Source organism: Nannobrachium achirus, assembly GCF_963921795.1.
Source record: "Nannobrachium achirus genome assembly, contig: SCAFFOLD_237, whole genome shotgun sequence".
Taxonomy (NCBI): domain Eukaryota; kingdom Metazoa; phylum Chordata; class Actinopteri; order Myctophiformes; family Myctophidae; genus Nannobrachium; species Nannobrachium achirus.
In genome coordinates, this window is record NW_027664788.1 from 50,781 (window position 1) to 75,161 (window position 24,381).

The 24,381-nt window shown below is 41.5% G+C and overlaps 1 protein-coding gene across 2 annotated transcripts in view; it reads left to right on the forward strand.

The window, feature by feature from the left end:
* The window catches only part of LOC308280799 (uncharacterized protein), a 91,580-nt gene that overhangs the window by 27,664 nt on the left and 39,535 nt on the right, over positions 1 to 24,381 (forward strand). For both annotated transcript variants that reach the window (XM_080755117.1, XM_080755116.1), the window contains exons 6-7: positions 15 to 157; positions 733 to 907. In XM_080755117.1, the coding sequence (XP_080611243.1) occupies positions 15 to 157; positions 733 to 907 (318 nt within the window). The remainder of the gene's footprint in view (positions 1 to 14; positions 158 to 732; positions 908 to 24,381) is intronic.

The following is a 24,381-nucleotide window of genomic DNA, read 5'->3' on the forward strand; positions in this document are numbered from 1 at the left end:
TTCTTGAAACTCAGAGAATGACAAACCTTCAGACATACTGTTGAGGGCCAATGTTCCCTTGATCTCTAATCAACGCTGCTCTGCTGCCTATCCGAACCAACTGGATCTGACCATGATGTGTGCAGGATACATGAAAGGAGGAGTTGATGCCTGCAGAGTGAGAGAGAGTGTGTGTGTGTGTGTGTGTGTGTGTGTGTGTGTGTGTGTGTGTGTGTGTGTGTGTGTGTGTGTGTGTGTGTGTGTGTTGGCAAATGCACAGCGGAAATTTGCAGAAACTAGAGCTGCAGCTTCAATTATGTTTTCACGGCTGATAACCTCTTCGTAAAAGCCTCAGAGTGATGGAGAAATCAGAACAATAGCTGGCAACTACAGGCCTTATTTCAGGCATAAATGAATTAGATGGATGGATGGATGGATGGATGGATGGATGGATGGATGGTTGGATGGTTTAATGAATGAATACTTTAATAGCAGTTTGCATAGGAAAAGCACAGGACAGTAGACTTACAGTTCAGATGGAATGTCTACTATAGGATGATTTAAACCCAAGAAAGCGCAATGACCTTTTTACATTGTGGTCCTTTTGTACTCAATTCATAGTAATATCCTTCGTAGTTATGTCAATACACTGCCAATAAAGTATTCTTTCGATCCATACTGGTTGTATTAAAGTCTTTATGATGAATCTATATCATACTGGTTGTATTAAAGTAACTCTGTTTTTCTTTACAGGGTGATTCAGGTGGTCCTCTGATGTGTAAACAGGATGGAATTCACTACGTTGCTGGTTTGGTGAGCTGGGGGGCTCGCTGTAATGACAGCGACAAGCCTGGTGTCTACACCAATGTCTACAAATTTGTGGACTGGATTGAGGATCCAGTCCTGGATTATGACTTCTCTTTGACCAGTAAGCCCTTTCATTTTGACCAATTTGGAAATAATAATAATAATAATAATAATAATAATAATAAGGGTAATAATAATAAATATAGCTGCAAGCAGCGATAAAGTGGCCAAGGCAGAAAAAGCAGGAAAGCAAAAAAGCATCAAGGGAAAGCAAAGAAGAAATCAAAGAGAAACTAGAAGCAGTGTTCTTCCGAACAGGTCAGGTGTTTTTTTTTTGGCCTAATGGTGACGCTATAATAGGCCAAAGTGAAAAGGGTACCACGCGTTCTTGGGCCTTTCACAGCAATCAGATGCTGCATACGGGATTTGAGGCATTTCTTTCCAAAAATGTGTTTTGCAAAAGTTGCCCCGCTGGTGGCGCTATAACAGGCCAATGTGAGAAGGGTGGCATCTGTTCCTTGGCTTAGTTGGAATGTGTGTGCAAAATCTCACACACACAGCAGGCTGCGTTCATGATTTGAGACATTTTGTTCAAAAAGGAGCAATCCTGCAAACCTTGGAATTCAATGTTAGCCAATTAGATAGAATATGATATTGGACAAATCCGTCATGATTACATCACTGTGTACTGATTTGTGTGATTTTCGCTATAAATGGCAGACGTGAAAAATCCAGGGCACAGGTTTTTCCTGTGCCCTGCCACTGAGCTGGTACATGATATCATTGTAATTGTTGGCCATCACAACATACAGTAGGTGTAGACATCACATAGTTTGTATTATAATGCTTGGTTCAGGAGTTATGATGCAAAATACCTTTAGTAAAAAAATACGCGTCAAGGAGGGGCATTTTTAGGAAGGCTCCATATCAGACATTGTTCAAGGACCCAAACTGTACAAGTTTAACAAATTTCACGGTTTTGCTTATATCAACCCCGGGCAGGATTCGATCCAACGATCTTCTGCATGAAAGGCAGACTCTGTTAATCATGTTTGTTAAAGAAAGAAAGAAAAAAAAATCTACAGTATGTAGGCTGAGTGCCTTGATTTTATTGTTTTTTTTTCTTTTTTTTTTTTTCAAAAAGGAGTAACCCTGCAAACCTCGGAATTCAATGTTAGCCAATTAGATAGAATACGATATCTGTCTTGATGTACAAGTACACCCCCTGGACATGACCACCTACACTAGACAGCTACAGGTTCTGATAATCATGTTTGTTAAAAAAAAGGGGGAAAAAAAGTTCTATGTAGGCTCTCTGAGTGCCTTGATTTTATTGATTTTTTTCTTCATATTTTGGAGGCTTGGGTGAAATCAGTAAATGTAATCTGAGTATTTCTGAAATTTTCGAGTGATCATATTTTCTTTAACTCAGAACAGAAAAATAACGGCCGGTAGAGAAGGGCTCATTTTAAACATGAACGTGAGCTGGAGTTAGATCAGACGTGTCAACATTAAAGAGTTTGACATACCGATGTCTCTGGTTGACATTGGCACATTTCACTCAGGTTTTTTCATCTCACTCATGTCACTTTGTCTGCTGACCTCACTCAGCAACAAAATAAAAATAAAAATATAGCTGCAAGCAGCGATAAAGTGGCCAAGGCATAAAAAGCAGGAAAGCAAAAAGGCATCAAGGGAAAGCAAAGAAAACATCAAAGAAAAACTAGAAGCAGTGTTCTTCCGAACAGGACTCCGGCAGGTCAGGTAGGTTTTTTTTTGGCCTAGTGGTGACTCTATAATAGGCCAAAGTGAAAAGGGTGCCACGTGTTCTTGGGCCTTTCACGGCAATCGGACGCTGCATGCGGGATTTGAAGCATTTTGTTCCAAAAATGTGTTTTGCAAAAATGTACCCGCTGGTGCGCTATAACAGGCCAATGTGAGAAGGGTGGCATCTGTTCCTTGGCCTAGTGGGAATGTGTGTGCAAAATCTCACACACATAGCAGGCTGCGTTTGAGACATTTTGTTCAAAAAGGAGCAATCCTGCAAACCTTGGAATTCAATGTTAGCCAATTAGATAGAAATATGATATCTGACAAATCTGTCATGATTACATCACTGTAGAGATACTGTGTACTGATTTTGTGATTTTCGGATAAAATCTGAAGGAGTAATATCGAAGAATGTGTTTTACATACTGTAAGTCGGCCTTCTGGTGGCGCTATAAATGGCAGATGTGAAAAATGCAGGGCACAGGTTTTTCCTTGGCCTCTGGGAAGTGTGCATACAAAGTGTTACACTAATCGGTGGTTATAGGTAAAAGCACAAATTGGCCTCTACACAACATGTATGCAAAAGACTGTAGGCCTATATGCAACAGACATAAAAATACTGTGATACTATGCACCTGCCTGGACAGTTTGATGATGTACATAGTAAGCCTTGCTGAGCTATGAAGACCATATGAATCGGCCAGGCTATGAATCTCATAGGGCAGGAGCCTTACAAGCCCACAAACTGTAAAGTCTACAAAATGTCATGGTATTATGCTTATATAAACCCCAGGCAGGATTCGATCCAACAACCTTCTGCATGAAAGGCATATGCCCTGACCACTACACTAGGCAGCCACAGGGTCTGTTAACCATGTTTGTTTAAAAAAAAAAAAAGTTCTATGTAGGCTGAGTGCCTTGATTTTATTGATTTCTTTTTTATATTTTGGAGGCTTGGGGTGAAATCAATGTAATCTGAGTATTTCTGAAATTTTCGAGTGATCATATTTTCTTTTACTCAGAACAGAAAAAAAAAACAGCCGGTAGAGAAGGGCTCATTTTAAACATGAACGTGATCTGGAGTTAGATCAGACGTGTCAACATTAAAGAGTTTGACATGCACATGCCATGGGCATCCAGGATGTTAACATCAACTCAACCCAACGTGGGGCTTGAACTGCCAACCATCCATATACCAGGCACAGGCAGTGACCACTACACTACGGCAGTCACACATAATGGACCTGTCATTTTTTTTTTAAAGAAAAGAAAAAAGAAAAAGTTTCATGTAAATCTACAGTAGTTGTGGGGCTCATTTTAAACATGAACGTGATCTGGAGTTAGATCAGACGTGTCAACATTAAAGAGTTTGACATATGCACATGCCATGGGCATCCAGGATGTTAACATCAAATCAGCCCGATGTGGGAATCGAACAGACAACCATCCGTATACCAGGCACAGGCACTGACCACTACACTACGGCAGTCACACATAATGGACCTGTCATTTTTTTTTTAAAGAAAAGAAAAAAGAAAAAGTTTCATGTAAATCTACAGTAGTTGTGGGGCTCATTTTAAACATGAACGTGATCTGGAGTTAGATCAGACGTGTCAACATTAAAGAGTTTGACATATGCACATGCCATGGGCATCCAGGATGTTAACATCAAAACAGCCCGATGTGGGAATCGAACTGACAACCAACCGTATACCAGGCACAGGCACTGACCACTACACTACGGCAGTCACACATAATGGACCTGTCATTTTTTTTTAAAGAAAAGAAAAAAGAAAAAGTTTCATGTAAATCTACAGTAGTTGTGGGGCTCATTTTAAACATGAACGTGATCTGGAGTTAGATCAGACGTGTCAACATTAAAGAGTTTGACATATGCACATGCCATGGGCATCCAGGATGTTAACATCAACTCAACCCGATGTGGGGTTTGAACTGACAACCATCCGTACCGCAGGCACAGGCACTGACCACTACACTACAGCAGTCACACATGATGGACCTGTCATTTAAAAAAAAAGAAAAGAAAAAAAAAAAAGTTTCATGTAATGTACTTGACGCCTTCTTTCAAAATTATATAGCGCCCCCCTTTGGCCAATTGGGGTAAGATTGGTTTCAGTGATATTTGGACTAACCCTCTAGAGTAGTTCATCATGAAAATGATACTTTGCATGTATGTTTTAGAGGCAGAAGAATAATTTGCATAAAACTTGCAATATTGATTGAATTATTAAAAAAAGCATGTTTCAATTTTTAAAAAATCCGATCTGACAGATCTTTAGATATTGGTCCAAAGTTAATGTAAAAAAAGTTCCATGCACGTTATGCGAAAATTCCGGAATAAAAGCGGGTTTAAACGTTTTACAAACTGCTCAAAATTGTGGAAAATCAAAGGGCGGAGCTTACTTAACAAAGACACAGATGTCTTCTGCTTGAGTCAAGGCACGCGTGTAAGCAAGTTGCATGTCTTCAAACGAAACGAGGCATGACTTATGCCCCTTTAAAGTTTGAGTTTTCAAACGCTTCGTATAGCGCCCCCCTTTGGCCAATTGGAGTAAGATTGCTTTCAGTGATATTTGGACTTACCATCTACATATTTGCCAAATGCCATGAACGTGTCACTTTGCATGTATGATTTAGAGGCAGAAGAATAATTTGCATAAAACTGCAACATTGAGTGAATTATTAAAAAATAATGTTTCGCTTTAAAGAAAATCCGGCCGCTGTGCGATGACCGTGTTGGTCCAAAGTTCATGTAAAAAAAGTTTTGCGTACGTTATGCGAAAATCAGGAGGAGATAGATTTTGACTGTTTTTCATATAATTCAAAATTGTGGGAGAAGTAAAGGTCAGAGGTCAAAAGTCAGAGCGTAAAAGTTGTTCGGCATGAGGAGACGCATAAGTGTATACAGGTTTCATTGCTGTACCTGAAACAGGGCATGAGCTACACCAGTTCAAAGTTGGCATTTTTCAAAGGCTTCCTACAGCGCCACCCTTTGGCCGATTGTTACGGGCTTCGCGTTTTAGCCGTTTGGCATAGTCCTCTGCCATACTGCCGAGTTTCGTAAAAAGCGACTGCACGGTCTAGCCGCTAGAGAAAAAGTGGCGGAATAATAGTGCTGAAGTCCAATATCAATAAGTGGCCTTCGGGCACTTCGTGCCTTGGCCACTAATAAACAAAAATAAAAATAAAACAATTCACAGGAGGCAAGCAGTGATCACCCCATGATGTGCACTGCAATGTAGTTTCAAATGCACTATATTGCAGATGCTTTTTTGAGAGTAAAAAACAAAAAAAAAGAGAAGACATGCATGATCTGGGCAGATTGCCCCAGGAAATGTGTCAATGTGAACCAGAGACATCGGTATGCACACACGTGGGCATCCAGAATGTTGACATCAACTCATCCTGACGTGGGGTTTGAACTCACAACCTTCCGTATATCAGGCACAGGCACTACCCACTTCACTATGGAAGTCACACATAATTGACCAGTCATTTAAAAAAAAGGTTTCATGTAATGTACTTGACACACTGAGTGCCTTCTTTCAAAATGATATAGCGTCCCCCTTTGGCCAATTGGGGTAAGATTGGTTTCAGTGATATTTGGACTAACCCTCTATAGTAGTTCATCATGAAAATTTGAGGCAGAATAATAATTTACATAAAACTGCAATATTCATTGAATTATTGAAAAAGCATGTTTCAATAAAAAAAAATCAGATCTGACAGATCTTTAGATATTGGTCCAAAGTACATGTAAAAAAAGTTCTGTGCACGTGATAGATAGATTTTGACTGTTTTTCATATAATTCAAAATTGTGGGAGAAGTAAAGGTCAGAGGTCAAAAGTCAGAGTGTAAAAGTTGTTCGGCATGAGGAGACGCATAAGGGAATACAGGTTTCATGGCTGTACCTGAAACAGAGCATGAGCTATACCTGTTCAAAGTTGGCATTTTTCAAAGGCTTCCTACAGCGCCACCCTTTGGCCGATTGTTGCGAGCTTCGCGTTTTGGCATAGTCCTCTGCCATACTGCACGACTGCACGGTCTAGCCGCTAGAGAAAAAGTGGCGGAAGAATAATGAGAAAGTCCAATATTAAAGAGTGGCCTTTTGCCACTTCGTGGCCTTGGCCACTAATAATAATAACTAGAAGAAGTGCTCTTCCGAGCACAGGTCTCCACCAGGCCACGCGTCCTGGTGGTGCTATAATAGGTCAATGTAAAAAGGGTGGCATGTGTTCTTCACCAATCTTAGACCTTTCATGGACGGACGGACGGACGGACAGGGGCGAAAACATACTCTCCCCCTGCCTTCGGCTGGTGGAGACAATAATAATAATAATAATAATCTAAAACCAACTTTTCTCATGGGATGTTTGAACTATTTCCACTGTATTCAACTTGAGTGTTTAACTCATATATATATATATATATATATATATATTTTTTTTTTTTTTTTTTTTTTTTTTTCTGTGTCGCTCCGATTTGCACGCGGTAGCCCTCAAAAGATGCACATGGGTATCCTGGAATTGGAAAATAATCCCTGTCCACTTGCGACAATCCACTCCAAAAATATCTGTTCAGCGTTGATTTTGCGCCAGCTATTTTTTTTTTCTGTTTAATTCCCCCCCAAAAAGAATGCTGTTTTTGTTCCGGTTATGTCCTCATTGTGTCAGGTAGGCTTCCAGTTATCCTGGAAATTGGGGAACACATCTGCCCTGGTGACCCATAAGATGTAGTGCCATCTAGCGTCAAAATAAGAATAGGTTGCCAAAGTTGTCGTGGTGGCCCAGCAATAATAGCGGAGCGGCTAAGTGCTACGATCTTTCAATTTATGATAAAAGCATGAAAATTGGCATGAACAGTCTCCATGGGTCACTTGACAAGAAAATTGGCCGAGGCAATTGAAATGTCAATATGGAGGCCGTTTTTCAAGATGGCCACCACCTTAGTGGAGCAGTTAAGTGATATAAGGGTTTATTTGGTGATACAAGCATGAAAATTGTCATGCGCTGTCTCAAAGGCTCATTTTACAAGAAAACACCCACAGCTACTTGAAATTTCAAGATGGCGGCCATTTTTCAAGATTGCCACCACCTAAATGGAGCATTAAGCAATATAATTGTTTAGTTAGTGACACAAGCGTGCAAATTGGTATGAGCAGTCTTTATGACAAGAAATCACTTCCAGCCACTTGAAATTTCTATTTTCAAGATGTTAAAGAACAACTTTTAACACATCAAAATACAGTGTTGATCATAGATAGATTAGAAAAGTATCTGCACTACCAGGGCACATTGGTGATATATCACTGCTGTTAAACTCAAAATGGGGTTCAACGTCAGCTAATTTAAAGTTAGTATCCCAAATGCTGTCTAATTACCCCCAAAACAGTTAGATATTGACAGGTTGTGCCAGTGCGGGAGAGCCGATCCATGGTTAATGGAGTTTTAATTAACCGGATGGTGTACAGATCGCACAGGATTTAAATGGCATTGGAAGAATGATTGGACTAAGTGTGGGATTAAGGCATGAACTTAGTTGTATCCCATACATCAAAGTGCTTGGTAAAAGGTGGTAAAAGGATAAACCCTCTGCCTCTGCCTAAGACATGGCACTTGAGAAAACTAACTGGGACAGATGTTTCATTTGTCAATAGGTCACAGAGGAAAAACTAATTTAGCCGAGTTTATTCAGCAGAGAGCACGATCGTACTGGTTATGATACCATTGCAAGAAATGTTCCATTATTTCATAACAAAAAAAAAACATCCCATGGATGCACCTGGGACGTATCATCATTGACGTAGCCCAAGCTCATCAGGGTTTCGTATCTCGCAACATCATGCCCCTCACTTGGGTGACCCAGCTGGGGTTGATTAACTCATATGCTGCTATTTTAAACATAGGCTGAACTGTTTTCCTGCCAAATTGTCCTTACCTTTTAACGTGGGCATGTGCACGCATAGTGCATGATCTGTGCGCGACTCATGTAGTAGACCGGTAGACAAGATGACAGCTTTCGAATACAAAAATATCCATTGGAATAGACAAATCCGTTGCCAGGCAGTATCCTGCTGTATACGCCAGTGTTTACATAAGAAAACGTTGGAAACAGCCAGCTGTGCGCTATGGTAACACGTGGGCACGTTCGCGCACATAGCAGACAATATGTGTGCGGATCATATGCCAGGCGGGTAGAGGAATCAAACAGCTACAAAAAAAAAAAAAAAAAAAACATTCTATGGCCATGCAGCTCCTTCCTTTGTTTACAAGGAAAACATATGTTGTGTATTGGAGGGGGTTTTGGGGCTCTCTGTGCCCACAGAAACAGATATAAAAGTCCAGTCCTTTGTCCATCAATAGTTGGTTTTATTGTAGAGACGGGGAGTTCAGGTTAGACAGATGTAGCGTATTGTGAGCCCTCCAACAGACCCCAGCTCCAACAGAGGGCTGACTCCAACAGAACAAAGTACAGAGATTTGGGCTAGCTTTTATAACCAGTGTCTATGCACATGCCTGCATCTTCTAAGTTTGTGCATGAGGTATGTGTGTTAACTTACACATGACCAATGTACCAGGGTGTGTGTGTGTGTGTGTGTGTGTGTGTGTGTGTGTGTGTGTGTGTGTGTGTGTGTGTGTGTGTGTGTGTGTGTGTGTGTGTGTGTGTGTGTGTGTGTGTGTGCAGGGAGTAGGGGCCGAGTGTGTGCATGTGCACGCACTCTGGATGAAATCCAGATGTCCTGACTCCCTTCACTTGTTTATCCATGGAGGCCCAGGTCGACCTTTCACCCTGCACTCCTAGTGGAATGTCTGGCCTCGCCATGACTATGTTTTTGTTTGTGTCCAAATGTATTATTATACATATAATGTGTAATGATCTACTTCATTTCCCCCCTTGAGCGAACGATAGGAGTTCACCCTTGGTAGTTGGTCAAACATGATACTCAATACCAACAACATAATCGACATACAAACAGGCATTAAAGACTATACAGCAATCGTAAGGTGATTTACATTACATTCACAAAAACTATGCCAGACCCAAGTCTATGCATCATTCATTTTCCATCAGTGTGCAGGATCTCTCTGTTTGTCTTTAAACTCTGAGCTAAAATGTTAAACATCAGAAACACAATATCACAATGAACCATGTACTCTAGGGACCTTCTGCCCTTTCTAGTCACCATGTTCATAAAAACTCAAAATCCTCCTTCACAACACTGAAACATATTGGCTGTCAATTGCAATGTAGTCTAAATCACAATCATCACAAATATACTGTATGACCTAAAATGTACAGAGATTTAAACAATGCATTTGTTGATACAGCTTTGGCTTAAATAATCACCACACAATCAAATACAACACTTAAGATCATTCAGACATAAATATCAGGAAGCAGGACGTGACGACTTACATCTGATGCGTTAATTCGACTGACTGCAGAAGGCAAATCACTGTACCTGCCGTAAGCCTAATAATAGTGTCCAAAATATATCTGCTTTTGTGTGTCTCAAATTTTCAGAATTTAGGATATGTGAGATAAAATATCTGTTTGTACTTTAAAACTCTGTTTTCCAAAGTGAAGAGCTAGCTCACAAACCTCTGCCTGACTCAGTCATTCCTTGACAGTCACGTTCCAGGGCTGTCTGACTACTCTTAATATGTTGAAATGCCAGAGTTTAGGCCATAAAAAACAAATAATCTTCACATACGTGGCAAATACCTTGTTGACAATGATACATTTTCCTAATGTCAACTTTCTCTAATAGTCCTCATGTTAATTTGTTCAGCTAGAAATCAACAAAACACATAAGATAATGAAAAGACAAAACAATACTGATATTAGAGTGAAACATGTTAACGCTTCCATCTGGTCTTGAATTGTTGATCTCTTCTTCGATAATGCTGCTGCAGAGCCATTTTGCTAAATGTCAGTTTTCACCCCCATAGTACTTCATGCAGTTCTCCTCACTGGCACCATCGCTGCAGGATTGTCCATTTTCTCTGAAGTTTGCCTGCACCCCCCTTTTTTCCCTTTTTTTTCTTCCTCCTTTCTTCCCTTTTTCTTTGTTTCTTCTTTCATGTCATCACAGAGATGGTGCTGTGAGGCTGAGTTCTAGTGTCATCTTCACAGGAGTCATTCAGAGTCTGTGAGGTCTCAATCTTGTGGATCTGTTGAAATCAGTTCATGTTGATATTTCAGCTTGCCTCTGTGGTGGTCTCCCCGTCCACTCTGGATCTGGACCAGATCTGCTTTTCAAAAAATCTTCTTCCATCGTGAGCTCAGTCTCCTCCCCCCTCACAAAAATACACACCGGGTTCTTTTTGTGCGGCCCAGCGTCCTCGGAGACAGTAGTCCCCAAGTCACCAGACGATGCACATCACGCTAGCTCGCCATCTGTTGTGTATTGGAGGGGGTTTTGGGGCTCTCTGTGCCCACAGAAACAGATATAAAAGTCCAGTCCTTTGTCCATCAATAGTTGGTTTTATTGTAGAGACGGGGAGTTCAGGTTAGACAGATGTAGCGTATTGTGAGCCCTCCAACAGACCCCAGCTCCAACAGAGGGCTGACTCCAACAGAACAAAGTACAGAGATTTGGGCTAGCTTTTATAACCAGTGTCTATGCACATGCCTGCATCTTCTAAGTTTGTGCATGAGGTATGTGTGTTAACTTACACATGACCAATGTACCAGGGTGTGTGTGTGTGTGTGTGCAGGGAGTAGGGGCCGAGTGTGTGCATGTGCACGCACTCTGGATGAAATCCAGATGTCCTGACTCCCTTCACTTGTTTATCCATGGAGGCCCAGGTCGACCTTTCACCCTGCACTCCTAGTGGAATGTCTGGCCTCGCCCTGACTATGTTTTTGTTTGTGACCAAATGTATTATCATACATATAATGTGTAATGATCTACTTCACATATGGGCCGGGAGCTATGATTGGCTTTCAGACCGGATATGGAAACATAGATCCGGTCTAAACAGGAAATACGACCGGATACAGTTAGGAGGCGGGCCTAAAGTCTCCGAAGCAGCTAAATACAGCGACCGACCATACTTCTAATCGTTTCATAATGATTAAAGCTAATTAAATCTTCGGGCTCCTCGGGTATCGCAGAGTGGTACAGCGGGAAATCTTCGGTTTCGACGGGGATCGCGGGAAATGAGATAAGTTATTAAGACTTATGTCCCAGTAGCTACCCAGGATCAGTCCCATTGGGGAAAGACAGGACCATTCACTCCACTGCTCCGGAACTACTATGCCGAAACTGGGAGAGGAACATCTCGCGCATGGAGGGACTAGGCTTTGTGGATTGACTCCTGTCTGGGCCCCTCCTATGTCTCACCAGGTCCAGGACCTGTGCGTTGCACCAGACTCCAGCCCCAGACATTTCACTCAGGAGTGGTAGATTCTTGACCTGCAATGTTACTGTAGGCTCCACCTTGCCCAATGGTGGTTGCAGTGCTGCATGCAGGCTCCGCTTGCAGCTTGAATATGGCCCTCCTAAAGGCCTAACCGTGGTTTTTTCTTGGGCTTCTTCCTCAAGGAAGACACAAGCTGGGGCACTAACCCAACCTGCTCCCAGATGCCGTCTACATTCCAGCTGTCACCCGTCTCTCCGGTGGTCATCAGAATATTCCTGGTTGTCACATAGTCATATTCTATGAGTCACTATAAATAAGATCAATGCTCTGCCTATCTCACTAATTCCAACCCGACTAGATGAAGGTGATGGCATAGAAAGCACATTGACAAGACATAGGGCAAAATATCATTCAAGCTGTAAACTTAAAGTTGTACTATGTAACTTTTTTTATAAAACAAATCTTAAAATTCTCCTAACTATTAAATCACAAAAGTTTTAGAAGATCCGCGCCGTGAATTTCAGCCTGTAAGCCTTCTCTATATATGTAAACTGTGATCCTTGCCGGGGACCGGATCTCGCGCCAAAATTGCGTCATCACACTACCGGCCAATCACAGCGAGGGTTATACAACTGCCGGCCAATCACAGCGCATCTTGAAGTGGGGTCGCTATGGCTGCCATATTTGTTGTCACCCGTTTGTACCATCCCGTCTCTAGGTAATTTCGCCTACCAGGCAGGGTGAAGGAGTCCGTATCTCTGGAATTACTGAACGCACAGGAACAAGGGACCCCTCTAAAGATAGATCTCAGCGAGGTGGAGGCAGACGCGGGGGTCTGAAGGTACGAAAAACGGCCGAAAGACGCGGACGCGACCGCGGTTTGCTATAGGGCTAATGACCACTAGTTGGGCATCTTACACAGTATAGCTTTAAGTTCAACAACACAGAGCTGGAAAGGGCCCAAAAGAGAGCATCTACTGCTGCTGAAGACACCGAAGATACCAAAAATATCCATGTCAAGAGGCCAAGAAGATCCATGCCCTCAAAAGCTTTGTGCTTTATCTGTGAAGATGCGAGTGCAGTGTCCCCCCTAAGCGACAAGAAGCTCCTTGCAAAGCATATTTGCGTCCTGTAAGGGGGACGTTACACTCTCATCTTCACAGATAAAGCACAAAGCTTTTGAGGGCTGGGATCTTCTTGGCCTCTTGACATGGATATATTTGGTATCTTCGGTGTCTTCACCAGCAGTAGTTTATCCTTTTACCACCTTTTACTAAGCACTTTGATGTATGGGATACAACTAAGTTCATGCCTTAACCCTACACTTAGTCCAATCATTCATGCCATTTAAATCCTGTGCAATATGTACACCATCCGGTTTGTGCCCTGGTAGTGCAGATATTCCCTTTTTTCTAATCGATCTATGATCAACACATGTTGTATTTTGACAATGTGTTAAAAGTTGTTCTTTAAAATAATCTAAAATACAATGACACCAAATCGTCCTTTAAAGACGGGGTGCCATGATTTTTTCCCCTATAAAACGTGATTATCTACTATTATGATTATACTAGGAGGAAAAGTGTACAGAAAGCATTAACTCTCCTACTGCCAGATTATTTATTTATTTATTGGGTCTGGTGCCATCAAAAAGCGGCTTACCTTTGCAACGTTATAGTAGATAGATAGACATTTATTTATTTATTATTATTATTATTTTTTGATTGTGCAATAGTGCACTTTGGTCTGCCAGGCAGCAGAGGGCGGCGTCATGCGAGAATGAATGTGAATTTGCCTGTTATGTGTTGCCGTGCATTCAGACCAGTCACTGGCCACAGAGCCTCACAGCCAGAGAAATCAACAAGGAAGTGAATTGGTCTCCGTTGATGTTAACGCATAATGGATTTTTTACACCATCACCGCGGAAAATGTGTTTACAGTACACGGCGGCGCAACCCCTCATCAGCTTAAGGACATCAACAAGGTAAACGAACGAACGCGAACGAGCGCCGGATTGGCGCGGAGGTCTCTTGAGAATTGGGGCGAACAGGAACGTCCAAAGCAGTATAAGAGTTAAAAATTAAGTTTTTATGTGGCCACACCCACCAGTTCATTGGTATGCGTGGTTGTCATGGTGGGTGGTGACCCAGCTGAAGTTAGCCACACCCACGTGTGTTGGGTGAATGGTAATTAGGGGAGGGGTTGATTCTATGATGTAATAAGTATCTGTGTTTTTGGACCGGCACTTTTGACCCACAAGGTGGCAGCCTCCAGCTAAAAAGCTAAATACAAAGAGAATACATAATTGCTCATAACAACCACACCAGGGGGTCTAATGAAGTACTGTCAACCTCCTAGACACATGAAAACCAGAAAAAGTACAAAACTATGGGCAGCCTCTTTAATGAAAAAGACATACATTTCTATGAGAAAATGGATCTTTTGAGGATCCAGGGGGCAGCCATCTTGAAAAGTGGCTGGAAGTGATTTCTTGTCATAGAGACTGATCATAAGAATTTGCATGCTTGTGTCACTTACTAAACAATTATATTGCTTAATGCTCCATTTAGGTGGTGGCAATCTTGAAACATGTCTGCCATCTTGAAATTTAAAGTGGCTGTGAGCATTTTCTTGTTAAATAAGCCTTTGAGACAGCTCATGGCAATTGTCATGCTTGTATCACCAAATAAACCATTATATCACTTAACTGCTCCCCTAAGGTGGTGGCCATCTTGAAAAATGGCTGCCATCTTGAAATTTCAAGTAGCTGTGGGTGGCTTATTGTCAAGTGAAAAGCAGTCGGAAGATACACGCACATCCCAGTGACTGCGACAGGTGCTGGATCCAAAAAAATGTAGACTGGAGAAGAGGAAGAATCCGCACACTGTCTCTCAGCTCCCAAAAAAGCTGCAGCGGGCAAAAAATAATTAACACAACGTTTCGGCCTATCTGGCCTTCATCAGGTGTAAACTGAACTGTGATACAATGTGTAGGTATATATATAGACTGGGGTATGCTGGGTAAAAGGGGACTACACCCCAATGAACTTGACTAATTACTAATCAAGTAGGCCTGCTGTCAGTAGGCAGAGCAATCAGTAGCCTACTGAATGGCCATCAGAAGTAGGCCTGCCATATTCAGTTCACATAGGCTACAAAATAATGAAAATCAACCCACATCTTAACTGACAATAAAACGTCAGTGTTACATACCTTATTACAGTCATATAACAATAAAAAGATCAAAGTAGACAAGAATTAAAAATCACAGTCAGAAATCACAAAAAATATTAAAAACAGTGCCAAAATGAATACAAAACAAGTCAAAGAAAGGGTTTGAGGTCGAATTCCTCATTGAGGCCATGCGGAGCCATAGTATTAAGGTAATTAATGTAGAACATCTCTCTCTGTAACAAGCGTTGTTCCTGGTTGCCGCCTCTAGGGGGCTTTTCAACTTTTTCAATGCCAATATAACTAAAAGAGGTGATGCTGTGGCCTGCTTGTTTAAAATGTACAGCCACTGGGTTTTTTTCATCCCCACATCTAATGTTAGACCGATGCTCACTCATCCGGGTGCGGAGGGCTCTGTTGGTCTTACCAACATATCCCAACCCACAGGGACATTTAATAAGGTACACTACATGGGTGGTGCTACATGTTATCATGCCCTTGATTTTAATGGGTTTCCCACTATGTGGATGTGTATACGTTTTGGTTTTTCTAGTGAAGACACACTGAGCACAACCACCACACTTGTAATTACCATCTGGGATGTTATCTAAAAAGGTACTTTTTTTCTCTGCAGGTGTATAGGACCTGACTAGCTGGTCTCTCAAATTGGGAGGCCGCTTGAACACCACTCTTGGGGTTTCCTTAAAAATAACATTAAGTCTGGGGTCTGATTGAATTATATGCCAATGCTTAGATATAATATTTTTAAAATCGAAACCCATGGGTGAGTATTTAAGAACACAGAAGGGAGCATTCTCTTTTTTAGGTCTGGTTTTGGGTATAAGGCATTCTTCTTGTGTTAGAGACTTAAAGCGGTTAGCCGCATCATCAACCCACTCCTTTTTATACCCTCTTTCAATGAAACGATTGGTCAAGTCAGTAGCTTGTGCGTCATAGGAAGAATCTGTGCTGCAAACCCTCCTAGCCCTGTGAAATTGACTGATGGGCAAGCTGCGTATTAGATGAGTGGGATGACAACTGTCCCCTCGCAAAATAGTGTTTCTATCGGTGGGCTTGCGGTACAGATCTGTTTGGATAGAGTTATTGTTTTTAATGACTAACACATCCAAAAAACTGATACTAGTGTCACTGAACTCTATGGTAAATTGCAGATGCTCGTTGGCCGAATTTAGGTAATTATGAAACAATTTGAGCGTTTCTGCCGGGCCCGCCCATAAAATAAACAGGTCATCAATATACCGTTTATATAAAAGAATATTGGTATGGTAGGGGTTAACCATAGGGTCAAGTACAAAATGTTGTTCAAAATAACCCATATATAGATTGGCATAATTAGGGGCCATGGTGCTGCCCATGGCTGTTCCCTTGGTTTGTAAGAAAAAATCATTTTTATATAAAAAATAATTTGTGGTCAGGACCAATTCTGCGAGTTCAGTGACACAAGCTGTACTAGGTTTCAAAAGTGGATCTCGTTGACGCATGAAGAAGTTAACAGCCTCCAAACCACCTCTATGAGGGATATTGGTGTACAGGCTGCTAACATCTAGCGTGACCAAAAAACATTCTGTGGTGGGTAAGTCCACAGACTTAAGTTTATTAATAAAATCAATCGAATCCCTCGTGTATGAGGGAAGAGAAGTTACCCATGGCTTCAGACAATGATCAACAAAGGTAGAAATATTAGAAGTAAGCGAATCAATACTGCTCACTATAGGTCTGCCCACTAAGGGAACTGTCTGTGATTTATGTACCTTAGGCAAAGTATAAATAACAGGAATGACAGGGGAATCATTTTTCATAAATGCATATTCATTTTTACTGATTTCACCATTTTCAAACCAAAGTTGCAATTGATCATGTACAGATGCTTTAAAAGAACAAGTAGGATCAGACGGGAGTTTTCTATAAAAAGTGTCATCATTTAGTTGTCTCCTAATTTCTAAGTCGTAATCAGATGCATTTTGAATAACAATGGCCCCACCTTTGTCTGCAGGGCGAATTATAATGGTAGTATCTTTCTGTAATTCAGTAATAGCATCTCTTTCCGACTTAGACATATTATTGAACACTTTATACTCAGTTTTTCTTTTAAGGGCAGTCTGTATGTCAAACTCAACCAAACGGCAATATGTATCGAGAGAGGCATTTCTATTCTTTGGGGGAATGAATGTCGACTTTTTTCTAAAAGGAATACATTTCCCCACATTAGGAGTAGTCAGAGGAGGAGCCGCGTCAGGTTCATTCACAATTTCATTCATATTATGATTGTCCTGTCCGTTCACCAACACTGGAGACACAGTAGGCCTAGTGCTAGGATGAAATAGTTCTTTGAGTCTCAGTGTACGAAAAAACTTTTGAATATCAATGTAGGTCTCAAAGTCATTAGTGTTAGAAGTAGGTGCAAACGATAGGCCTTTACTAAGGGCGGTGGTATATACTTCTGATAGGGATTTGGTTGAGAAGTTCATTACCGTGGATAGGTTTTGCTCCGGGTGCTGTAGTATTCGTTTGCGTAACCCTCTCCTGCATTTTTTGGTGCGCGCTGGTGTTGGTTCCACCCGCGTCCTCGTCCTCCGCCTCGGCGAGGCCGCCGTGTGGCGTTCCCTAAAAAAGGCGCCCCTCGTCTGGACCGGTTGCTGGAATCGGAGTCCAGTGACGAAGAGGAGGGCCAGCTCTGAGGAGGAAGGCTCTGTGACTGCTGTGACGACAGGCTCTGCGTAAACTGGTCCTCTTGCAGTGGTGGCGGTGGCTCGGATGTCAGTTTCTTTCTCCAGAAGTACACATTTTGTGTCTGGTAGTCCTTCGCATCTCTCGCGAATTTCTTGCGTTTAATAAGCTTGGTGTCAGCCAGGCACTTCTCTTTCAATTGTTCACATTCTTTTTTTATATTTAAAAACAAAGACTTGTCTGTAAGTTCAGCATCAATGCGACTGGTTGTCAGCAGGATCTCTTCTCTCGTTTTAGCAAGTAGTGCTGTTGTTTCTTGAGTGACCAGTGCCATAAGATCCATAGAACATTTATTCAGAATCTCGCACCAGCGATCACTGAATGTCGGATCGTTTGATCCGATCGCCGGAGCCTTTTGTATTCTCAGGCCTCTTGGTATCATTTTGCTCCTTAGGGAGTCACTCAATGCCACAGCATGTAGGTATTGTTTAGCCTCTCGTATGTAGAGGTGTTTTAGTAGTCTGACCGCGGCATCAGTGTCAACTTGTGCACTCGCAGTAGTAGTGCTACCCTCAAATAGAGAGTCTTTCAAAATGATGCGGTCATAATCTTCAGGGGTAAATTCAAACGTTTTTTGTAGCCCCACTGGAATAGAGATCTGTTCGTCAGTCATGATGCGCCGCTGGTATTCTCAGAATAGGGAGTCAGAATAGGAGTGCTGTGTATAAAAAATAATCTAAAGCAGTCGGAAGATACACGCACATCCCAGTGACTGCGACAGGTGCTGGATCCAAAAAAATGTAGACTGGAGAAGAGGAAGAATCCGCACACTGTCTCTCAGCTCCCAAAAAATTTTATTTAACACAGCGGGCAAAAAATAATTAACACAACGTTTCGGCCTATCTGGCCTTCATCAGGTGTAAACTGAACTGTGATACAATGTGTAGGTATATATATAGACTGGGGTATGCTGGGTAAAAGGGGACTACACCCCAATGAACTTGACTAATTACTAATCAAGTAGGCCTGCTGTCAGTAGGCAGAGCAATCAGTAGCCTACTGAATGGCCATCAGAAGTAGGCCTGCCATATTCAGTTCACATAGGCTACAAAATAATGAAAATCAACCCACATCTTAACTGACAATAAAACGTCAGTGTTACATACCTTATTACAGTCATATAACAATAAAAAGATCAAAGTAGACAAGAATTAAAAATCACAGTCAGAAATCACAAAAAATATTAAAAACAGTACCAAAATGAATACAAAACAAGTCAAAGAAAGGGTTTGAGGTCGAATTCCTCATTGAGGCCATGCGGAGCCATAGTATTAAGGTAATTAATGTAGAACATCTCTCTCTGTAACAAGCGTTGTTCCTGGTTGCCGCCTCTAGGGGGCTTTTCAACTTTTTCAATGCCAATATAACTAAAAGAGGTGATGCTGTGGCCTGCTTGTTTAAAATGTACAGCCACTGGGTTTTTTTCATCCCCACATCTAATGTTAGACCGATGCTCACTCATCCGGGTGCGGAGGGCTCTGTTGGTCTTACCAACATATCCCAACCCACAGGGACATTTAATAAGGTACACTACATGGGTGGTGCTACATGTTATCATGCCCTTGATTTTAATGGGTTTCCCACTATGTGGATGTGTATACGTTTTGGTTTTTCTAGTGAAGACACACTGAGCACAACCACCACACTTGTAATTACCATCTGAATTACAAGTGTGTACTACTAAAACACCTCTACATACGAGAGGCTAAACAATACCTACATGCTGTGGCATTGAGTGACTCCCTAAGGAGCAAAATGATACCAAGAGGCCTGAGAATACAAAAGGCTCCGGCGATCGGATCAAACGATCCGACATTCAGTGATCGCTGGTGCGAGATTCTGAATAAATGTTCTATGGATCTTATGGCACTGGTCACTCAAGAAACAACAGCACTACTTGCTAAAACGAGAGAAGAGATCCTGCTGACAACCAGTCGCATTGATGCTGAACTTACAGACAAGTCTTTGTTTTTAAATATAAAAAAAGAATGTGAACAATTGAAAGAGAAGTGCCTGGCTGACACCAAGCTTATTAAACGCAAGAAATTCGCGAGAGATGCGAAGGACTACCAGACACAAAATGTGTACTTCTGGAGAAAGAAACTGACATCCGAGCCACCGCCACCACTGCAAGAGGACCAGTTTACGCAGAGCCTGTCGTCACAGCAGTCACAGAGCCTTCCTCCTCAGAGCTGGCCCTCCTCTTCGTCACTGGACTCCGATTCCAGCAACCGGTCCAGACGAGGGGCGCCTTTTTTAGGGAACGCCACACGGCGGCCTCGCCGAGGCGGAGGACGAGGACGCGGGTGGAACCAACACCAGCGCGCACCAAAAAATGCAGGAGAGGGTTACGCAAACGAATACTACAGCACCCGGAGCAAAACCTATCCACGGTAATGAACTTCTCAACCAAATCCCTATCAGAAGTATATACCACCGCCCTTAGTAAAGGCCTATCGTTTGCACCTACTTCTAACACTAATGACTTTGAGACCTACATTGATATTCAAAAGTTTTTTCGTACACTGAGACTCAAAGGACTATTTCATCCTAGCACTAGGCCTACTGTGTCTCCAGTGTTGGTGAACGGACAGGACAATCATAATATGAATGAAATTGTGAATGAACCTGACGCGGCTCCTCCTCTGACTACTCCTAATGTGGGGAAATGTATTCCTTTTAGAAAAAAGTCGACATTCATTCCCCCAAAGAATAGAAATGCCTCTCTCGATACATATTGCCGTTTGGTTGAGTTTGACATACAGACTGCCCTTAAAAGAAAAACTGAGTATAAAGTGTTCAATAATATGTCTAAGTCGGAAAGAGATGCTATTACTGAATTACAGAAAGATACTACCATTATAATTCGCCCTGCAGACAAAGGTGGGGCCATTGTTATTCAAAATGCATCTGATTACGACTTAGAAATTAGGAGACAACTAAATGATGACACTTTTTATAGAAAACTCCCGTCTGATCCTACTTGTTCTTTTAAAGCATCTGTACATGATCAATTGCAACTTTGGTTTGAAAATGGTGAAATCAGTAAAAATGAATATGCATTTATGAAAAATGATTCCCCTGTCATTCCTGTTATTTATACTTTGCCTAAGGTACATAAATCACAGACAGTTCCCTTAGTGGGCAGACCTATAGTGAGCAGTATTGATTCGCTTACTTCTAATATTTCTACCTTTGTTGATCATTGTCTGAAGCCATGGGTAACTTCTCTTCCCTCATACACGAGGGATTCGATTGATTTTATTAATAAACTTAAGTCTGTGGACTTACCCACCACAGAATGTTTTTTGGTCACGCTAGATGTTAGCAGCCTGTACACCAATATCCCTCATAGAGGTGGTTTGGAGGCTGTTAACTTCTTCATGCGTCAACGAGATCCACTTTTGAAACCTAGTACAGCTTGTGTCACTGAACTCGCAGAATTGGTCCTGACCACAAATTATTTTTTATATAAAAATGATTTTTTCTTACAAACCAAGGGAACAGCCATGGGCAGCACCATGGCCCCTAATTATGCCAATCTATATATGGGTTATTTTGAACAACATTTTGTACTTGACCCTATGGTTAACCCCTACCATACCAATATTCTTTTATATAAACGGTATATTGATGACCTGTTTATTTTATGGGCGGGCCCGGCAGAAACGCTCAAATTGTTTCATAATTACCTAAATTCGGCCAACGAGCATCTGCAATTTACCATAGAGTTCAGTGACACTAGTATCAGTTTTTTGGATGTGTTAGTCATTAAAAACAATAACTCTATCCAAACAGATCTGTACCGCAAGCCCACCGATAGAAACACTATTTTGCGAGGGGACAGTTTTCATCCCACTCATCTAATACGCAGCTTGCCCATCAGTCAATTTCACAGGGCTAGGAGGGTTTGCAGCACAGATTCTTCCTATGACGCACAAGCTACTGACTTGACCAATCGTTTCATTGAAAGAGGGTATAAAAAGGAGTGGGTTGATGATGCGGCTAACCGCTTTAAGTCTCTAACACAAGAAGAATGCCTTATACCCAAAACCAGACCTAAAAAAGAGAATGCTCCCTTCTGTGTTCTTAAATACTCACCCATGGGTTTCGATTTTAAAAATATTATATCTAAGCATTGGCATATAATTCAATCAGACCCCAGACTTAATGTTATTTTTAAGGAAACCCCAAGAGTGGTGTTCAAGCGGCCTCCCAATTTGAGAGACCAGCTAGTCAGGTCCTATACACCTGCAGAGAAAAAAAGTACCTTTTTAGATAACATCCCAGATGGTAATTACAAGTGTGGTGGTTGTGCTCAGTGTGTCTTCACTAGAAAAACCAAAACGTATACACATCCACATAGTGGGAAACCCATTAAAATCAAGGGCATGATAACATGTAGCACCACCCATGTAGTGTACCTTATTAAATGTCCCTGTGGGTTGGGATATGTTGGTAAGACCAACAGAGCCCTCCGCACCCGGATGAGTGAGCATCGGTCTAACATTAGATGTGGGGATGAAAAAAACCCAGTGGCTGTACATTTTAAACAAGCAGGCCACAGCATCACCTCTTTTAGTTATATTGGCATTGAAAAAGTTGAAAAGCCCCCTAGAGGCGGCAACCAGGAACAACGCTTGTTACAGAGAGAGATGTTCTACATTAATTACCTTAATACTATGGCTCCGCATGGCCTCAATGAGGAATTCGACCTCAAACCCTTTCTTTGACTTGTTTTGTATTCGTTTTGGTACTGTTTTTAATATTTTTTGTGATTTCTGACTGTGATTTTTAATTCTTGTCTACTTTGATCTTTTTATTGTTATATGACTGTAATAAGGTATGTAACACTGACGTTTTATTGTCAGTTAAGATGTGGGTTGATTTTCATTATTTTGTAGCCTATGTGAACTGAATATGGCAGGCCTACTTCTGATGGCCATTCAGTAGGCTACTGATTGCTCTGCCTACTGACAGCAGGCCTACTTGATTAGTAATTAGTCAAGTTCATTGGGGTGTAGTCCCCTTTTACCCAGCATACCCCAGTCTATATATATACCTACACATTGTATCACAGTTCAGTTTACACCTGATGAAGGCCAGATAGGCCGAAACGTTGTGTTAATTATTTTTTGCCCGCTGTGTTAAATAAATTTTTTTGGGAGCTGAGAGACAGTGTGCGGATTCTTCCTCTTATTGTCAAGTGACCCACAGAGACTGATCATCCCAATTTTCATGCTTGTATCATCAAATAAACCCTTATATCACTTAATTGCTTCACTACGGTGGTGGACATCTTGAAATTTCAATTGCCTCGGCCAATTTTCTTGTCAAGTGATCCATGGAGACTGTTCATGCCAATTTTCACGCTTTTATCATGAACTGAAAGATTCTGATGAAAAAAGGCAGTTAGCCGCTCCGCTATAAGTTGTCAAAGTCAAGCAGCATTTTAAGAGTGTGTCTAACTTGTGTGATTAGTGTTGTGCCTGGTTTGGTTCAGCAGTTCTCACTGACACAAATGGATCAGTGAAAACAATAATATGAAAAAAACGACAACACTGCCTGCAGCCTGCTAGTTGTGAAATCCACGTGTGTTTGTGGGTTTATTCATGTTCATTAACATAGTTTTTTATGCAGGCTCGGACTGGCCATCTGGAGACTCTGGAGAATTCCCGGTCGGTCGGCCGCCCGGCGGCCGGTATGATTAAGGGGGGGGGGGGGGGGGTAAATCAGGCCCTGACAGGAGCAGTTGCATATATTGAAACTCCCACCACTGATTTAAATGAAAGTAGATGGGCAAAATAGTTTGTTACTGTTTATATTAATAAATAATTAACGTGCACTGCGCGTGCTCGCATGCAGGGCTGGTCTCATGCAAATTTCCGGAGTCCCAATCCGACCATGTTTTTATTACATAAATTGGGTTCCCGGAGATAGAAATGCCATTATGGGTGTAATAGCCTAATGAATGCCTAATGCAACTGGGGAGTTTACATCACAGCTAGAGCTGTAAAAATCTTTCCTTTACTGGGGTCCTTGGCATTATCTTTACAAATGGGGGTCTGCGGGCTAATTGTCATTTTAGGCGTCTTTGACATGAAAAGGTTTGAGAAGCACTGTACTAACTAGATGGTTTATACACTGTTTGTCTACTTCAAGTGGAAAAATTCCTAAGACGGTGCTGATATGAAAATAAACGATTTCAAAGGTCTATGAATTTTACAATTCCCTTGAAACCAATCCTGGGCCAGTTTTAAGACATGTATTTGGTGGGGATCTTTTAAGTTCAATAGCCTACAAATATATAACGTGAGGAAGGCTTTGCACAGAAACATCCGGTAAAAATACTTTTTACTTTTACTTTAAAAGTACTTTTCAAAGCATGTACTTTTTAATTTATACTTGAGTAATTATTTGAAAGAGTACTTTTACTTTTACCAAAGTCGTTTTTTTTTTTCAAAAGCACTTGTACTTTTACTTGAGTACAGAATGTGAGTACTATTCCCATCTCTGT